This window comes from Bombus vancouverensis, chromosome 17 (genome assembly GCF_051014615.1).
Source record: "Bombus vancouverensis nearcticus chromosome 17, iyBomVanc1_principal, whole genome shotgun sequence".
NCBI classification, from domain to species: Eukaryota; Metazoa; Arthropoda; class Insecta; order Hymenoptera; family Apidae; genus Bombus; species Bombus vancouverensis.
Window position 1 is genome coordinate 7,699,315 of NC_134927.1, and position 17,854 is coordinate 7,717,168.

Genomic DNA, 17,854 nt, shown 5'->3' on the forward strand with positions numbered 1-17,854 from the left:
ACCCTTCACTTCTGCAGAGACTATAGAAACAATCAGTCGCCTAAACCCCAAGAAAGCAGCAGGACACGACCTAATAGGCAATAAAGCAATCAAGGAACTTCCCATAAAAGGGATAGCACTCATCACATCGATTTTTAATGCTATCCTTCGCCTGGAACACTATCCTAAGGCCTGAAAAATCTCATTGATTACCCTCATCCCTAAACCCGGTAAACCGATATACGAAACCAGCTCCCATCGCCCAATCAGTCTTTTACCTACCCTGTCCAAACTATTCGAGAAGATGCTCACGAACCGACTCCTTCCAATCCTAGAGAACTTGAAAACACTCCCAGATCACCAATTCGGCTTCCGAAAACATCATTCAACAGTAGAGCAAATCCACCGCATAACCCATACGATCAGCCAAACACTCGAAAAGAAGAAATATTGCTCAGTGGTGTTCCTAGATATCCAACAGGCATTCGACAAAGTATGGCATGAAGGGCTACTATACAAGCTTAAAAAGATCCTACCTCACCCCTACTATTCCATCCTAAAATCCTACCTAACCAATAGACAATTCATGGGTAAATGCTTAGACGCCACTTCCGCAACATTCCCAATAGAATCCGGCATACCCCAAGGTAGTGTCCTCGGACCCCTACTGTACTCCATCTACACTGCCGACCTACCTATATCAAACGATATAACAATAGCGACATTTGCAGACGACACAGCGCTATTAGCTACCCACGCAGACCCGGTAATAGCCTCATCCACTCTCCAGCGAAGTCTCGACTCCATGGAAAAGTGGTTTCACAAATGGGGCTTCAAAATGAACGAAAAGTAATCCTCACATGTAACATTCACGTTCCGAAAACAAACCTGCCCCCAGGTCACCATCAACAATGCAACAGTTCCTAGCAGGGACACAGTCCGATACCTGGGCATGACCCTGGACAGGAGACTAACGTGGAAGAAACACATCTCAGATAAAACGAAGCAACTAAATGATAAACTAAAAAAACTCTATTGCCTCACGGGCCGACGCTCCAAACTAAACATACAGAATAAAATTACCCTCTACAAGACCGTAATAAAACCTGTCTGGACCTACGGAATCCAACTATGGGGAACAGCAAGTAACTCCAACATCGAAATACTACAACGATTCCAATCGAAAACGCTAAGATCCTTAATAGACGCACCTTGGTATGTTACCAACGAAACCATCCATCGCGACCTCAAGATACCCACAGTCAAAGAGGAAATAGCAAAATACAGCGACAGATATAGCAAAAGGGTCAACAAACACCGAAACCCCCTAATCACTGGACTACTTGACACGACGGACCAGATTCGCAGGCTGAAGAGGCACTACCCGCTAGACCTAAATGCTAGATTCATTTAGTTATCCAAACTAAGCATATGCACTTACCTATAATACCTACAAATCTTACTCGAAGAATAGGGTCTGCGTGTGGCGAGCTACGGGACAGAGACCGTTGGAATGTTTATTGTCGAGTGTTGCAGTTATTTCCTTTTTAAGGAGAGCTATAGAATTACTCCATGCCTTTGTTAGACAAAGCGTTCATCGCTTGACCGCGGCTACGTTGGGCGACAGATTGTCGCCTCGAGCCAAAGCTCACTATCACTAATCTCGAACAATTACAATCGGATTGAATATCTACGATTGTTTAATTACAGCTATAGTAGACTCTAGATTACAATGTTAGGGGATTATCCCGAAGTTTCAAAGGGGAGGATTCGATGCCCTTTCATCTCCGACATATTCAAGAATATGGGTTTTTCAAGACCTAGCGCGTTTTATTTTTGTCTGATATTCCAGTCGCGCTACAAGTGCCATAATTAATCTTTAGACTTTCACACTTGTTAGTTTGTATCATTACGTACAATTTTTATGTTTTAATATATGGTTATTTAGAATATCGAGAAAATTAGGAAATTATAAATAAAAAATATATTGCACAATGCTGCAATGCGCGATATATGATGTTGCGAATTGCTTGTAATAATTAATAAATAATACCCCCATTGGAAATCTGTGTGCGTCAGTGTAAGCTTATTTTCCTGGAAACGTCAAGGAGGAAATGTAATGTGTAAACTATTCAAATAGGCTCTCGTCATGAATGTTTTTACATTTTTTGTGCACTGAAATGTTAAATCACGTTAGTTTCTTATTTTACAATTCTGAGGAAGAATAAAGTGTTCTGATTATGAATGGAAAAGAAAAATTATAAATGGTGTTTTGTATTGCATTTTGTGGAAAATTGAACCAATACGTCAGAAAAAAACTTTGCTCGTTGCTAAAGATAATAAACGATAAAAAGCATGGTTTCACTAGAAGAGATATTTCTTTTGCTACGAAGATAATTATATTGTGTGTTTTGCAAGTGTATAAATCATTCATGTATAATGTATGATACAAATCATACCATGGGTTGAAATAGATCAATTGCTGAAATATAATTAAAACCTATTAAATAATAACATTACCATAAACCTATTAAACCAATAACCTATTAAATAATTAAAACATGCCCAGTGTATTTCATGCTTCATTAAGAAAATTAAAATATAGCAACATACATCAAGATTAATATTAGTATTTTATCGAAACAAATAATGTGAACATCTTCTCATACAGCTGCTTTTGTACTTCGGACACAGTGATGAGGTGGGATGTGTCGTGGTAGGGTCGGAAGGAAAACTCAGATTTATTGAACGATAAATGTTTATTCACTGTAATGTCAATGAGTACACTTGGAGCAGGACACGCGATTATAATCGGTTCGCGAATGCGCGGTTATAAGTTAGAGCTTGGATAGCTACGATTCGAGATACGCTGCGAGTGCGGACAATGATTGCACGAGATGTCGAGAGCTTAGATAATTATTCGACTCGAACCGTGTAAGTATAACGATCGTGGTATGTTGACTCGCTGTAATAGACTGACTTTTTTGTCGCGATGCTGCTGCGGAGGAAGACTGCGTTGGGATATGTCTAAGGATGCGAAGGCATCGGATTCGTTGAGAAAAGCTTTGGTTCGGAAAGTGAGGGAAATGAAATGTACGTTAATGTTTATTGGCTAATTCGTGTTGGTCGTTGGAAAAGGATGCTAGCTGCCCTTGAGAGGATGTCGCTAGCGGGAAGCATCGTACGTGAGAGATAGCAGATTTCTCGTGTGTCCCCGTGGTAGGTGGTCGACTTCGAGACTGATAAACAAAGACTGTTTGTCTCTTTGGAAGACCTTTGCTAAAATAAATCCTAAGATTTATAGCGGTCCTTAGGCTAGCTGGAAATATTCGGTACGAATGTATCGACATCTGGCAATCATCTTGTCCGCAGGTATAGGGTCTTTGTGTCGTGCGTCACGCGACGTAAACTGTTGGGAAGTTTACTGTCAAGTGCCGCCACAGTGACATAATCAGGCTTGGACAGATATGGAAAAACAGTGAATATAGGGAGCAAGGAAAGATCTCGTTCCGCGATATAACATAGATATGAAATTATGTAAGGAAAAAGTACGAGTGTGCCCAAAATTATTTGTAAACTATATAAATGTGGGAAAGTATAGTGATAGTAGGTTTGGTAACGCTATGATTTGTTTCGATATCGTTCACTTCAACACGAAATCAAGTATGATGCTCCGTCAGTCTATATGCACGCAGTCACCATTCGTCACTCGTCACTCACTACCCTCGTTACAACGGTTCCAACGCACTTTTTCACGCTGACCGCACTCCTTGACAACGCTGACAACATTCCTTGATAACTGACTAATGGCTACCTCTTATACCATGGCTCCGGTATACCCGGCACGCACATATTCCACAAACGTGGATGACCCATGGTTAAGTAGACCTTCTTAAACCCAGGGTTTTCGCCGATACTACACGAATCTGAGTAATTCCGCTAAAATGAAGGTCGAATTAGCTCCACAAATATGCTATGGCTTTTATTCATACCGATGGATTTTAATACCATCAGAAGTTATATTTATTTTATATATTTATATATATTATATTTATATATATTTTATATATTATATATATATATTTTATATATTTATTTACATAGCTATTTAGCACGTCTGAGGCACCTAGATTTGTAACATGAAAACAGCTATATTGTATAGGATTACCAAATGAATTATATGTTCGTTGCCCTGAATAGAAAAAATTAATCTGAAGGAGTTTTTAGTTATCTGTCTGTAGTAATCCAGCAGTCTGTAGACATCTTTAGAGAAGAAACTATTTAGAAAAAGTTTCCAAACTGTTTTTAATCCTAACTAGTTGAGAAAATAGTCCTTGGCAGAAAACACGTAGTGTTTTGCTGTCATGCTACCATTGTCTGTCTATCATGAGTCGTAAGTGGCCTAATCACAATCATACAAACAGGTCTTGACTTTTGCGAGGTAAATACGTCCGCAAACTGAGTTGTGAAAAATCAACATAGAAGACAACAATGTTCTCGTTCTGGTGAAACTACAGAACCGTTACATCCTCTCCGATTTTGATGATTTTTGAACACGTTGCCAGGTACGTGATTTTTAACAACCTGTGGTGGATGGTGTAGAGGATTAATAAAACGGGAACGAGAGATTGCTGTTGCAGCCCGTCAAATATATTTGAAATAAATTAAATAAATTAATGAAATTAATTAAATAAGCTCGAGCAGCGAAAAATGCGTTTTTGTAAGCGCGCTTACATGACCGTTCCAGAAATTGGGTGGTGTGTTGGACATGAGGTGTGCGGAAAAGACCCATAGGTACAAGACTTGAGCCATATTCAAATTAACGGAGAAAAAGAAAATTTATCCTACTCGAATCTCGAACACGAGATTTACATTACTGTATATAGGACATGACTGTATGTAGATTCGTCTAGTAAAATAAAGCAACATTAAATCTGGTACTGCAGCTTGTTATGTTTTTCTAGAAAATCTATTTAAAAACTATTTGCTCGTTTTATTTGATACTATTTGAAATTGGAATAAATAGTTTGGATGGTTCAAAAGCAATAAAAAATCTCAGAATCTTTCTGCGACTGTAAAACTATGTCATACAGAAAGATAACTCTATGGAATTATGGTACAAGAACAAAGAAATGTAGAAAAACAACTTTCTTTTTATTCATTATACATAGTTATACCGTATTGATACACACAAATTGCTTATACTTTTAATTGAATTGCAAGATAAATATACATCCTACTTACAGAAACTGTTTTTAATTTCTCTAACTGTCCTTAAATTTCGTTGTTCTGTGAATTTCTATACGTCATCAAGAACGGTTATTTCGAAGTAGGACATTTTATAAATAGCTTAATGTAAGCTCTACTCTTGTTACCAACTGGTTTCAACAAATTATTCCACAGATTATTTGCATCTTGGTAAACACAAAACATTTCCGATTAATAACATAATGCTCATTAATTAATTGTATAGTTTCATTTGTTATACTCTCATAGTGCTTGTAGTTTTTGACTCCAGTAAAAGCAATCAGAATTCAGATATAAGAGATGGGCGAATCCATCCTCGGCCAGAGGTGCATTTTTCAGAATCGGTAAAATTTCTACAGTGAAGTCATTCCTGTGAAATTCTGGATAATCAGCAACTTCTTCGTCTATCTCTTACCATTTAAAAAGACGAAGGAAAATGGCATATTCTTCACATACATCTTAGAATCGATATCAAACGGTACCTGAAATTTGTTGGGAAATGATATTGCATAAATGTGAAGTTATAAAAGTAGGCTGATTGTGGGGCGAAATGTTGCACCGAGGAGACGCCGCGTCGCACAGCGCTGAGACAGAGGTAGAATTTCTTTTGCTAGTTACCAAAGTTTTGCAGTTTTTCGGTATAAGTATATCACATTTTGCCTTCGAAATTATATTTCGTGATTGTCTGGATTATCATTATAGTGGACTCTAAACGTGTTGGTTTATACAATAACGAAACGAGTTGATACTTGTGTCGTGAAATGTATTTAAAAATATTTTTAAATATATAATACAGAATACAGAGTCAATTGTCGTTCGCTCAAAGTCACTAGCTATAAGAATACTTGCTACTCGTACGCTAGGTAATGTTTACGTTCGCTTGATACTAACTATTCTAAAGATCGCGTTCGTTTATTCATACTGGTCGGAGGAGTACCGGAAAGTTTAAGTTCGACTTCAGTTGACGGTGGCACGTAGCGGTGATATTGTTTTGTCCGGAATTTGTTTATTGCTACGTTTTGTACGTTAAAACGATGTCAATGTTCCGAGGCAAGACAACAACATGAGTCGCTCTCGATTCGCATCGTCCTCTGACTCATGTGCCGCTACATCATAGTAACTTTAAAGTTTGTAGTTTTTCATAGTATAATTTTTGTTACACATGAGCAGATTATGCGGGGTAACCCACTGCCAAAATTAACGATTTTTGATACACGACATGATAATGGAAAGATTCTCTCCAAGGTATTTGGGATACATGCCGCATTCCTAATCGAAATAGGCGACATATTGATTTATTAAGACCAGAGGCGAATTTAAACCGTTTCACACCGAAGGAGCACTGTCGATGATTCTTCTATGGTAAAAATGAAAGATGAAAGCAGGGGTATTTACACCATTTCGACACGACATTTTTACGGAATCGGGCGACAGCCGCATTGCTATCTCCGCGTTCACGCATCGTTCGAGTAACGGTAGCGCTGATCTTCGTAATAAGAGAAACGAAATGTTAGAGCTCCTGCATAATACCAAGCACCCGGTTAATCAGTGCGAAGATCTCATTGTGTATATTATTACGTGTAACCTCTATTGGCAAATTCGCGCTGAGTTCGAGATCTCATTAGGCGCTTTCTTGGTGTCCTGTGTTAGGTGACGACATTTAGCATACCTGCGTACGGGACGATTTTTTATTATTATAATTTAATTTGTACTTTACAATATGTCCAGCTGGACATTTGATAACTTTTTCTAGCTTAATTGCTAAATAACATGTGGATGGCTAGCTCCAGCGGGCTACCATCTTCGAGTTTGTCTATTTTATTTTTTTAGTGAGGTCAGTGTAGTGTTTTCTCTTTAGTCTTCTTTTTATGAGAGTTTTGCCCGCTTCAGCAGCCAGCTGGATTGGATATGTTGCCGTTCTTGTGTTCTCATTATGCGCGTCACTTACTCCGCCATCGAATCGTTCCGCTCGACTACCGATCGAGGCGACCACATTTGGCATACCTGCGTACGCGACGATTAGAGAAAACATTATTCCTCTTTACTCGAAAATTTAATGAGACGGTTTTCGGTATGCTGTTACGGATTGTTTTGCGTAAGCAAATTTAATGTCTAATCTATGACTTTTCTTACAGAACATCGCGCAGGATGGTTTACGTTCTCGAATGCCATAATCTTTTTCTCTACGACTTGTATGAGGTAAACTGCTAACCTACTTTCGTTCCTGTAAAAAAGAAAGCGCGATTTTTTTATTCTCGAGTTTCATCCTATTTTAGCTTTAAGAATCTGTATCGAAACTTACGTGCCCGATCAGACGAGTATCGATATTTTCGTAATGTTTCAAGTTCAGTACTAGTTTGGTATCGATTAAAAAGAAATCAATATCGATAACCGATAAGGATACCTTTGCCTTTGATATGTATCCACAAGAGATTGAAATTCGTAGATAGATATCGGTAGCATCGATACCTGTATCGGCCACATCGCTGAATATATGTTCTAGAAATACGAACTGGACGTCCGAATAAGCATTCAAAATATACGTTTATAAATATATTAACTACTTATCAGTGTCTTTCCATCCAAATCTTAGCCCGGCTTGTCAATAAAATCTTAATGTCAATTGAATTCATAGATGATCAATCTACATCGGTCTCCAATAACTTTTTCAATAAAGTTACTCACCAATATATTACAAGAATGAAATACGCTTAAATATAAAATAAATAATCATTGCCTTGCATAATAGTGCATTGAATCTTACCTATGATTGCTTATCTGCTGTTTCTATAAACACATCATAGCTGCTGTTCGGGATTTGGAGTGGCTGTCAGTTTATGACTCGGACAACACATATCCCTTTTTTGAGAAAGTCCAAATTGCCTATCTCCCCAAGCTGTAAACCTTATGGGGCTGAACTTATTAAGAAGCCAAAAAACACCTTAAGTGCCCGATGGAACAGGGCAAAGATAAACAAATGGCAATACTAGAGGATATGCGCCCACGAGAGGACAATAACCATGGACAACCTGAGGCGGAAGTCCTCGTCAGCCTCAGTCTTCATCAGAGCGTCGTATCTACTAACCGGATGCAGCCTCATCAAGATCGTACAACCGTCGTGATCAAAACGTCAAACTATTCGTGTATGTGATTTTCTTCGTTTTTCTTAATTTTTGACGCGACACAACCGCAGCGTGTTTTGTCAAACTGCTTCGTATTTATATGTTAATTGACGTAGGTTTGGGGTTGATAATTAATCGATTCACACAAATCCGATTTTTCTCTCTATATTTCTCCGCCTCGTACAACACGCCTTAACACACAGGATACACTTAGTCAATTAACACATGGTCGTCTTCTAAGACAAAAGAGCGTCGTTAGTCGAAGTCGTACCAACTTCTAGTAACTAGCGATCATGTCAACTTAACTTTTCTCCCCATTGATCGTAGTTTCTACAAGCTCCATAGATTTGGTAAAATACTGAGTCTTAACTCTATTTAAGCCTTTGGTGAGTATGTCAGCAATATTCTCGGGACTAGTTGTATATGTATAATCTTATATTGCCTTCGACACGCAGTTCTTAACATAAAAATAATGTACCTGGGCATGCTTAGAACTTTCAGTAACTACATTATCTTCGGACCATGAAATAGCCCCGATGTCAACACAAAAAATCTGGCAAGGAAGATATGATAATTGACCCAGCTCCCTTAACAGTAAGGAAACCCACGCAGTTTCCCTTGCTGCTTCTTGCATCGCCACAAACTCCGCTTCGCACGTCGATTGAGCTATAATTGGTTGTTTCTTAGACAACCAAGATATTGCACCACCTGCGAGTATGAAACATACCCGCTCCTAGATTTCCTATCTACCGTACAGCCCGCAAAATCTGAATCACAAAACACCTTCAAAGATTGTCCTGTCCTTTGTTACACTAGTTTCAAGTCCTTGGTTTTTGGCAGGTACTTAAAAATCCGCCTCACTGCTTTCGAATCGGATACAGTGGGATTTGCGCATCTTTGGCTTAATTTCCCTATTGCACACGCGACATCAGGACGACTCCCAGTTGCGACATACATTATATACCCCACAGCTTGTTCGTAAAACTTATTATCGAAGGGGTGTTGACACTCCAACCTCATGAGCAGTGTCAAACAGATCCAGCATTTGACCTATCTGTACGCATTAATCAAATACGACAGTGGTACTATTTGGCTTACTCAGGTGGATGGATAAAAATTGAGTATCTGCACCTAGCATTCTAACGTCTAATTTGTCCTTAATTCTAGATATGAACAATTCGATCTTATCCTTCGTTCCAAACACGAGAATGTCATCCACATACACAGCTACAATCAGATCCCTGGACGCATTCACATACACACACTTATCACTCATACATGGGTTCAGACTCATACCTTTCAAAATACTGTTGATGTACCTAAACCACATTCTCCCGGCTTGCTCCAGTCCATACAGGCTCCTTTTGAATTTGCACACAAATTGAGTCCTGTCTTTTCCTGGAACTCTAAAAAATTCTGGTTGCTCCATATATATATATATCCTAACCTGAGATTACTGTTGAGATATGCACACTCCACATCGATCCGCTCGTAAACCCACTCATTCTCCGCATACAGAGCAAGCAAAATTCGTAGTTCTGCGTTTTACTATTCGACTGAAAGTTTCTGAGTAATCTACTCCAGGTCTCTGCCAGAATCCCCGAGCTACAAGCCTAGCCTTAGATCTATCAGGGTCTCTCTTTATGACAATCAGCTTCTTACAGTCTATAACATTTCTGTTCAAAGGTCTTTGCACAATGTCCCACACATCTTTATCTGTTAGATTGTCTAACTCCTTCATTATTGCATCATTCCACTTTTCAGCATCTGGCCCCCTCAGGGCTTCGTACACATTCACAGATACCCACATGCTTTGAGTTTTGCAAACGGTTGCAACATGAGCGCAACTATCACACGTCTTTGGTTTATGTAATCTTGCCGACCTCTTGGACACAGTCGGTACACTCACAACCTCCCCCCGATTATTCTCACTCGTCAAATTGCCCATGAAATGGTCATTCTCCCCTTCATCGTTTTCATCGTCAACTCCCATTACAAGTTCAAAATCTTCTACGTCCCACATCATTCTGAGGATCTCCTTTGTATATTGCGCGTGTCCATATTAACACTCTTGTAGGGGAACGTATTCTCTTCGAACTTGACATGACAAGATATTATCACCTTCTTGGTCTTTGGCAGGTAAATCCTATAGCCTTTGACCTGTCTGTCGTATCCGACAAATATCTCCTCATTTGTCCTGCTATCGAATTTTCCACCGCTTGGACTTCTCAGGTGCCAGACTCTGCACCCAAATACTCTCAGTCTGTTGATCTCCCCTTGGATGTCAGATCCCTCACCTTTCCATAATTCCAGTGGGATCTTGTCTCCGATAGCAGCGGATGGGCATAAGTTTCTTATGTGACCCGCAGTGTTCACAGCTTCTCCCTACAGATAGTCAGGGAGCGCTGATTGGATGAGTAAACACCTAGACATCTCAACCAGGGTTCTATTTGCTCGTTCGGAAACCGCATTTTGCTCAGAGTTCCTAAGGACGGTCTTCCTGTCCTAAGATGCCTTTCTCTTTCAGGTAATTCTCAAAATTTTATCCTGTGTACTCACCTCCGTTATCAGTTTGGAGGGCACTTATTTTGGACTGGTGTAAAGCCTCCACTTCCATCTGGTATTCTTTGAAACACTTAAGTACTTCGTTCTTCCTACTGATGATCCTAACGTACATGAAACGAGAGAAATCGTCAATGAAGGTCACAAAATTATTACCCACGCCTAGCGACTTGCATTGAGTTCTGCCACTAACGTCGCTGTGAACAATCTCTAAGGGGCGCTGAGACATGTGGTGAGCTGTCCTCGGAAATGGTACTTTGGTCATTTTTCCTTTCACGCAGACTCCACATAGCTCCTCATGTTTCCTCGAGTTCTCCTTCACGCTCATTACAGGGATCTTTCTCATTGCATTTCCATGCAGGTGACCTAATCTCTCGTGCCACGATACAATACTCTTGTATGCCTTTGCTTCAATGACCTCAATGCCTCCGTCATCTTTCCCAGGCACCTCCTGATCGCTTTCCACGTAGATGTTTGCTACGTGCCCTTCAGATGGTATTGTCTCGAGGTAGTATACATTGTCTCCTACCCTTGAGTCGAATACAACGTCTCCATCATCAAGTGTTCCAACGGCCTCATCTCTCGTACACACTGTGGTGACACCCTTCATTGCCAATTGCCCGATCGAGATTAGATTCACATCTAGCTCAGGCACCCATAGAGCGTTCGAAAAGGATAGGGTCCAACCGCCACAGTCATCTTTACAACGATCGTTTCCTTTCGCTAAACCTTCAGGTATCCCTTGCCAATCCTGATCTGCCCGGTTGCAGGCGCGAAGTCCACGAACCGATGCCTGTCCGGAGTCATGTGATTCGAGGCACCCGAGTCAAGGTAACTGATCCTATCTCTTTCCATGAGGCTGATGGACGATGGCTGATGGCTGAGGCTGATGGCTAACGTAGAGAAAAGATCCTTGGACCTCGATTTGTCTCCTGATTCTCTCTCCTTTTTGCTGTCTTCTTCTTGTCTCCTTTTCTCTCTTTGGTTTTGCTCCTCCTTATCTCCCTTCCCTTCTTGGAACTGGTACGAAATGCGGCCCCGTTTTCCATATTTGTAGCACTTCTGGTCCTTTGGGTCTCTGTGCTTTGGCCTCGCGCCATCTTTGTTCTGTTGAGGCTTGGGCCTCCATTGTTTCCAGGCCGCCATTGCGCTGTTATTCTTAGCCGAGTCCGCAGCCGCATCGATCTTTCTTTCTTCGAGTAGAAGATCGGATTCACGACCCTCGCGGTTAGATCCATATTGATCCTTGTTGCTCTCATGTACGTCGCGCAATTTGGATCCTCCACGAGGTCTGCCAAAAGAAAGCATGCCATAACATGGTCCTCAATTTTTATACCTACACTGGACAACTTATCGCACAGGTCCTGCATCCTTCCGCAGTACGTGGAGATATCCATGCTGGGGTTTTCTCGATAGTTCCCAGTTCCCGCATGCATAGAACGATGTCCATTGACGTGGATCTCGGGGCGAACATGCCGGAGAATGTACGCACGTGCTTTGTTGTCCATTTTCATGCAGTCTGGTCTCAACCTTTCTGCTGCCATAAATCCTGGTTCTACTGCATCCCAGCAGCCCAGGAAAACTAACGAGGCTTCCGTCATTGTGTTTCAATATTCATAATTGCCCTTTCTCAGGATCGGGTTCATATCCTTGTCCACATCATTCCATGTCCCATTCCCTCCTGGTCGATCATGGCGTGGTCTCTTCTCGGATAGTCTCAGAATACGCAAAAACTCAAAAATAGTTCTCCTTATTATCGCAGCTTACTGCCGTGGGCCCATAACCTGTTAACTGTTGTAGGTTTCGGGTTGATAATTAATCGATTAAACACAGATTCGATTTTTCTCTCTATATTTCTCCATCTCGTACAACACGTCTTAACACACAGGATACACTTAGTCAATTAACACGTGGTCGACTTCTATGACAAAAGAGCGTCGTTAGAAGTCGTACCAACTTAGCTTGTAGTTACTAGCGGTCATGGTAACTTAACTTTTCTCAACAAAATATAAATTTATTTAGAAATGAGACGAGTGAAATGACAAAATGAACCGGATTATGAGTCCCTTCTTCATAAAATTGTATTTATATTGTTTTTTGTTAAAAGAGAAAATGTAACTTTTATATAGTCAGTACACAAAATATAATATTATCCATAGTAAAATTATTATACCGGATATTTTGGTGACCTGATGTATCCAGTATAACCTGAAATAACCGAAATTATATGTATTTATATTAGTTCCTATTTTTTTATATTAAGATATTTTTATACGCACCTTGCTAACCGTTGTCGAGCTATTGACTTAAACTCTTGTTTTAGAATAAATTTCCTAATTCCCATCAGGTAAATTGCAACATACTTCTCCCAATCCATATCCCGTAAATCTAGTTTGACCATACCGCTGTCGTTCAACATTTTTACTTTCCTCGCTAAGTCGGAACAGTTATCTCTTTGGAAAGTCCATTCGTGCGTGGTGAAATATGTTACCGATGTGAACAGCTTATGACCATTTTTGAGAAGTTTCATCATTCTGAAATATCATTTTTAATTATTATTATAGATGAAGACAGAGATTATCCCAGAAAGATTGTTCTCGTTGTTCGAGGATCGCGAGAATACTCACGTTGGTTTACTGCGCCAAAGTCTTAAAAAGATATCAATGACGAATGCAGGCAAAACATACATTACACTCAGGACGTTGTAAATATATCTGTTAGCTATCATTGGACAACCCGGGTACCATAGCGTATCGTTCAGTGGCGTTTCTATGCTACACTTCACCACGGCATCTTTTAACTGACCCCATCTTGTCAATTGAAACATTTACATTTGTATACTTGTTGGAATTATACTTAATGCAAAGTTTATTATCATCCGAGTACCTCGGGAAATATTATGGAATTGATATAAATATTATTTTATATCACTACTGTTCTAAATTGAAGTATTGAGAGCAAAAGTGGACTTTTGTTTTCTACGTTTGTTTGTGCATTATCTACATTACTTAAATAAACTGAATTTTTTGGAATATTGTAACAATCGAATTACATGAGTTGAAAAAGATTCGTAATAAACTTTACTTAAAAGGGTTAGCGTTACTCGTGCAGTTGTAAACTTTAACTTCGTGATCACGACGTAGCGTGACATGCCATGCTGTACATATTATCGTGTCAACTACGAAATCGACAGGCACTACATCCAATCTTGCATCTTTTCTAGCCAGTATTGCTGTTGCACATCCTTTACTGACTAGCAGAAGGATACCTGGTAACATTAAATTGGTTTAGAAATTATTTGTGATTTTCTATTTCCAGATATGTAGCGCTTATTAGATTGGAAAGAATTCTCGTAATTGTGAGCAACAACAAACTTGAACTATAATACTTATGATCTAGTGGAAATCCCTCATTTTACTTCCCACAAATCCAAAGATTAACTTCACTTTTCTGAAATCTGCGGGGTATTGAACATTTATCATTGTAAAGGATTTCTGAAAACACCTGTTATTGCAGAAATATTCTCTAGCCAACCAGGACATGGTTCTTCCAATGAGGCACCAATTATGCTTGGCCGCACTATCGCAACTGGCAGATCTTTGCACTTGCTTGCTACAATCTGCTCTGCCAAATTCTTACTGAATGTGTATGTGTTTGGATGAGTTTTTAAGATCCTTTCCTCTATTTGGTTGATCAACATTTTGTCGAATTTGTCACACGTATCGATCACCTCTGAAGGTTTCAAGCTCGTGCTGCGGAGATAATAATATGTGAACATATTCTTCACGCTATAATTACAAATATTATATCCCATGTTGTTCCACTGTGGAACAACGTTTGCTCATAACTTATTCTTACGTATAAACTTTCTCCCCGATCTCATGTAGATTCACGTTACTAAAAGCTGTGCTAACGTGGACGAAGCTAATAGGATGCCTCAGTTCGTTCCAAAGTTCGATGACACGAGCAGTACCTTTCGTATTCACATTAATAGCCACGTGTAACGGCTCGTTGAATCTCACAGTGGCCGCGGCGTGAAATACTATGTTTACTTTTTCTAACAACAGATTTCTATCTTCTCGCGAAAGACCCAAATCTGGCAGACTCACGTCACCTTTCACGGGGTAAACTCGGCTCAAAACTGATGGGTTCTTTGCTTTCACGCCATCGTAAATCTGCAGACGAAAAGATACAAGCTCAATTCCAGAAAAGAAAGTTAGCCAGTTTGGTTGCTGACAGGCTGAAGCATTGAAAGAAACAAGAATTGTATTTACGAACGGGATCATCTATCAGCTTCTTAAATCGTTGTTCTAGCGCTTCGTTCGTTTTTGGACGAATTAGTATAAAGATAGCAGTGATGCGCGGACACACGCGCATCAGTTTTTCCAGAAGACCTATTCCCACGAACCCGGTTGCTCCAGTCACAAGAATCCCATTACCGGCGTAGAATTCCTCGAGAGTATTCATTTTATTCAACCTTTTGTTGATCCAATTTTCATTCGATTCTTTATTGATTGTATCCATGTTCCAGAATCGTCACACTTTCAGTCCCAATATTTGCCACTGAATTATCAAATAGGAAGTGGAAAAATTTTTAAAATAATGTAGAAAATTTATTATGGTTAATATCTCAAGCTTAAACAACCTTTTTGTAATTTCCTTTGACTTCTTTATTTTTTGTTTTATTTATATATGTGTGAATATTGTAATATACAGTGATCGGTGATTTGTGTGGAAAATGTGTGTGGTGCATGCGAGACAGTGTTCGACCAAATTTAGTAGTACTTCAAGAATAAGTAGTGCATATGTGATTTTCTTGTGTCATCCGTGAACGAGATGATTGCGGTGCACATGTGAAATATGTATAAACATTGTTTATATGTGCTCTTATTTATTCATTATTTATGGACGCAAAAGGACTCATACTTCCGATATGCCGTCACAGGTTTTAATGAGTGAACAGGTTTAATCTATAATCGATGATTTTTTTTAGAAAATATCGCGCAGAATGGTTTATGTCTCCGAACGTCATAGTCTTCTTCTTTATGACTTGGACGAGATAAGCTGCTGCCCACCGATCGTTCGTATAAGAAACAAGGCGCACTCTTTTTGTGCTCCATTTGCATCTTACTTAGCTCCAGGAATGTGCAATAATTTTATATTATCCTTTTTGTGTATATTATAGTGCATCAATTTCTACGTTATTTAGTTTTGTAACTTTCTGTTTGATCTTTACAATACCAAGCCTTTTATTGTACAAGTTGTGTTATAGTGATTTAATATGTTAATACATGTATATAGTATACAAGTGTAGAAAATTATTATAATTAACTAACTACAATTTTGTAAAAACATTGAACATAAAGCCATTTTAACTCTTGAATTTCTATGAAAGGATGTTTATATTCAATGGAATGTTCAAATATTCAAAAGGATGTCCTTATTCAAAGAGATATTTTGATACAGCATCTAAATAATTAACAAATATATTTCTAAAGAAAGTGATAAATAAAATAAGAAATGTATTTTATCACGATGTAGGATATTTTACTTCAACTTACTAATGTAATTGCGTAAATATATAATCTTTCCATTACCATTTCATAGTTTTTTTATATGTAATCTAAAAACAAGAGATTTTACCATTTAAGATGTAAAATGATTAAAATATCTCGCACGGTTGTTGTAGTCACCGCAAAGCGTATTTTCATCTTTCATAAACCCGAAAAGTCGAAGACAGCCCTAACAATAATTTATGAAAAATCGATCATAAACTCAAGTTTTGTCAAAATTACGATTACATCTACTGATTGGCTGTAAATTATTGAATTATCACAATAATAAACCATTTTGCTGCGTAAAATGTAAAATACAAAATAAATATTTGAGAACTCAGAAACTTCGTTTAAACTTTTGTAATAACTAATAACTCGATGATAGTTTTTGATATATATGATATTGGTAATAATGAATGACAGTTAGTGAAGGACACAATTTAATACAGAATAACAAGGAATTGCCTGTTACCTGATAGTATTTTCACTGTGTATTGTTTCCCAAAGATCGAACAAAAATGCGACTTCACGATAGTAGATACCGATACGTCCGTCACAGTACTGTAACGATATTCTATGTGTCGCTCCTCTAAATACTCATACTTGTAATAACATCGCCCTACTACTGCAACTGGACAATGCTATGCAAGAATCATTTGATTAATATATTTATCTCAAAAATCAAACAAGAAGTAGGCTTGAGTGGTTTTTGATCGTAATAGGTCAACAGGAATTGATTTTTTGTCACTGATTGCTGCTACAGCTTGCATTTTAATGACATTTGCATTACATACAACTTCTTATTGGTCAGGATGAAGGAAAAAATATTTGCATTACAAATTCCATTTCTGATAATTACGGATTATTTTTTCTGGTGGAGTTGAAAAACAATAACGCAGAAGCAGTGTAAAAACTATTTATATAGTGCATAATCTTAACAAAATTGTAATATAACATCGTTTATTACAAAATTTTTTGCGAATGAAAGATATATACATATTCTTACAAATCCTCAAAGTAATTTTAAAAAAAGTATTGGATAATCTATTCGTATTATGAAAATATTAATAAATATCTGGTTAATGGTACACATATATGTGTAATACATATTTGTCGAGTTAGCGCTTCATAGAATGAAACGTACATAAATGTAAAAAAAAATAATCTGCATCAAAGCCTAAAAAAATGGGTTTAAAGACAATTTCTTCCTGATGCAAGGTAACTATCCAACGCCCAATGATACACGATACACAATGTTATACAATACAATGCTAATCCACGAGCGTTGATCTTGTATCGTGTTTGGAAACGTTTATAAACAGCTCCGTAATATAAACATTATTGAAAATATATGGGAAAATCATTTAAAGAAGGCTTTCTTTTAAAAAT

At 38.4% G+C, this 17,854-nt stretch overlaps 1 protein-coding gene and 1 pseudogene across 1 annotated transcript; both read right to left on the reverse strand.

Annotated features, from left to right (window-relative positions):
• Positions 1–5,253: 5,253 nt before the first annotated feature.
• The window catches only part of LOC117159300 (phospholipase B1, membrane-associated-like), a 106,386-nt pseudogene continuing 93,785 nt past the window's right edge, over positions 5,254–17,854 (reverse strand).
• LOC117159289 (putative fatty acyl-CoA reductase CG5065) lies at positions 12,745–17,083 on the reverse strand. Its single transcript, XM_033339008.2, has 8 exons — positions 16,938–17,083; positions 15,189–15,473; positions 14,769–15,085; positions 14,415–14,662; positions 13,995–14,178; positions 13,538–13,720; positions 13,190–13,444; positions 12,745–13,118 (listed from the first exon to the last, which is right to left on the reverse strand). Exons 2-8 carry the CDS (start codon positions 15,432–15,434, stop codon positions 13,040–13,042), a joined length of 1,512 nt encoding a protein of 503 aa, XP_033194899.1. The 5' UTR covers positions 15,435–15,473; positions 16,938–17,083; the 3' UTR covers positions 12,745–13,039.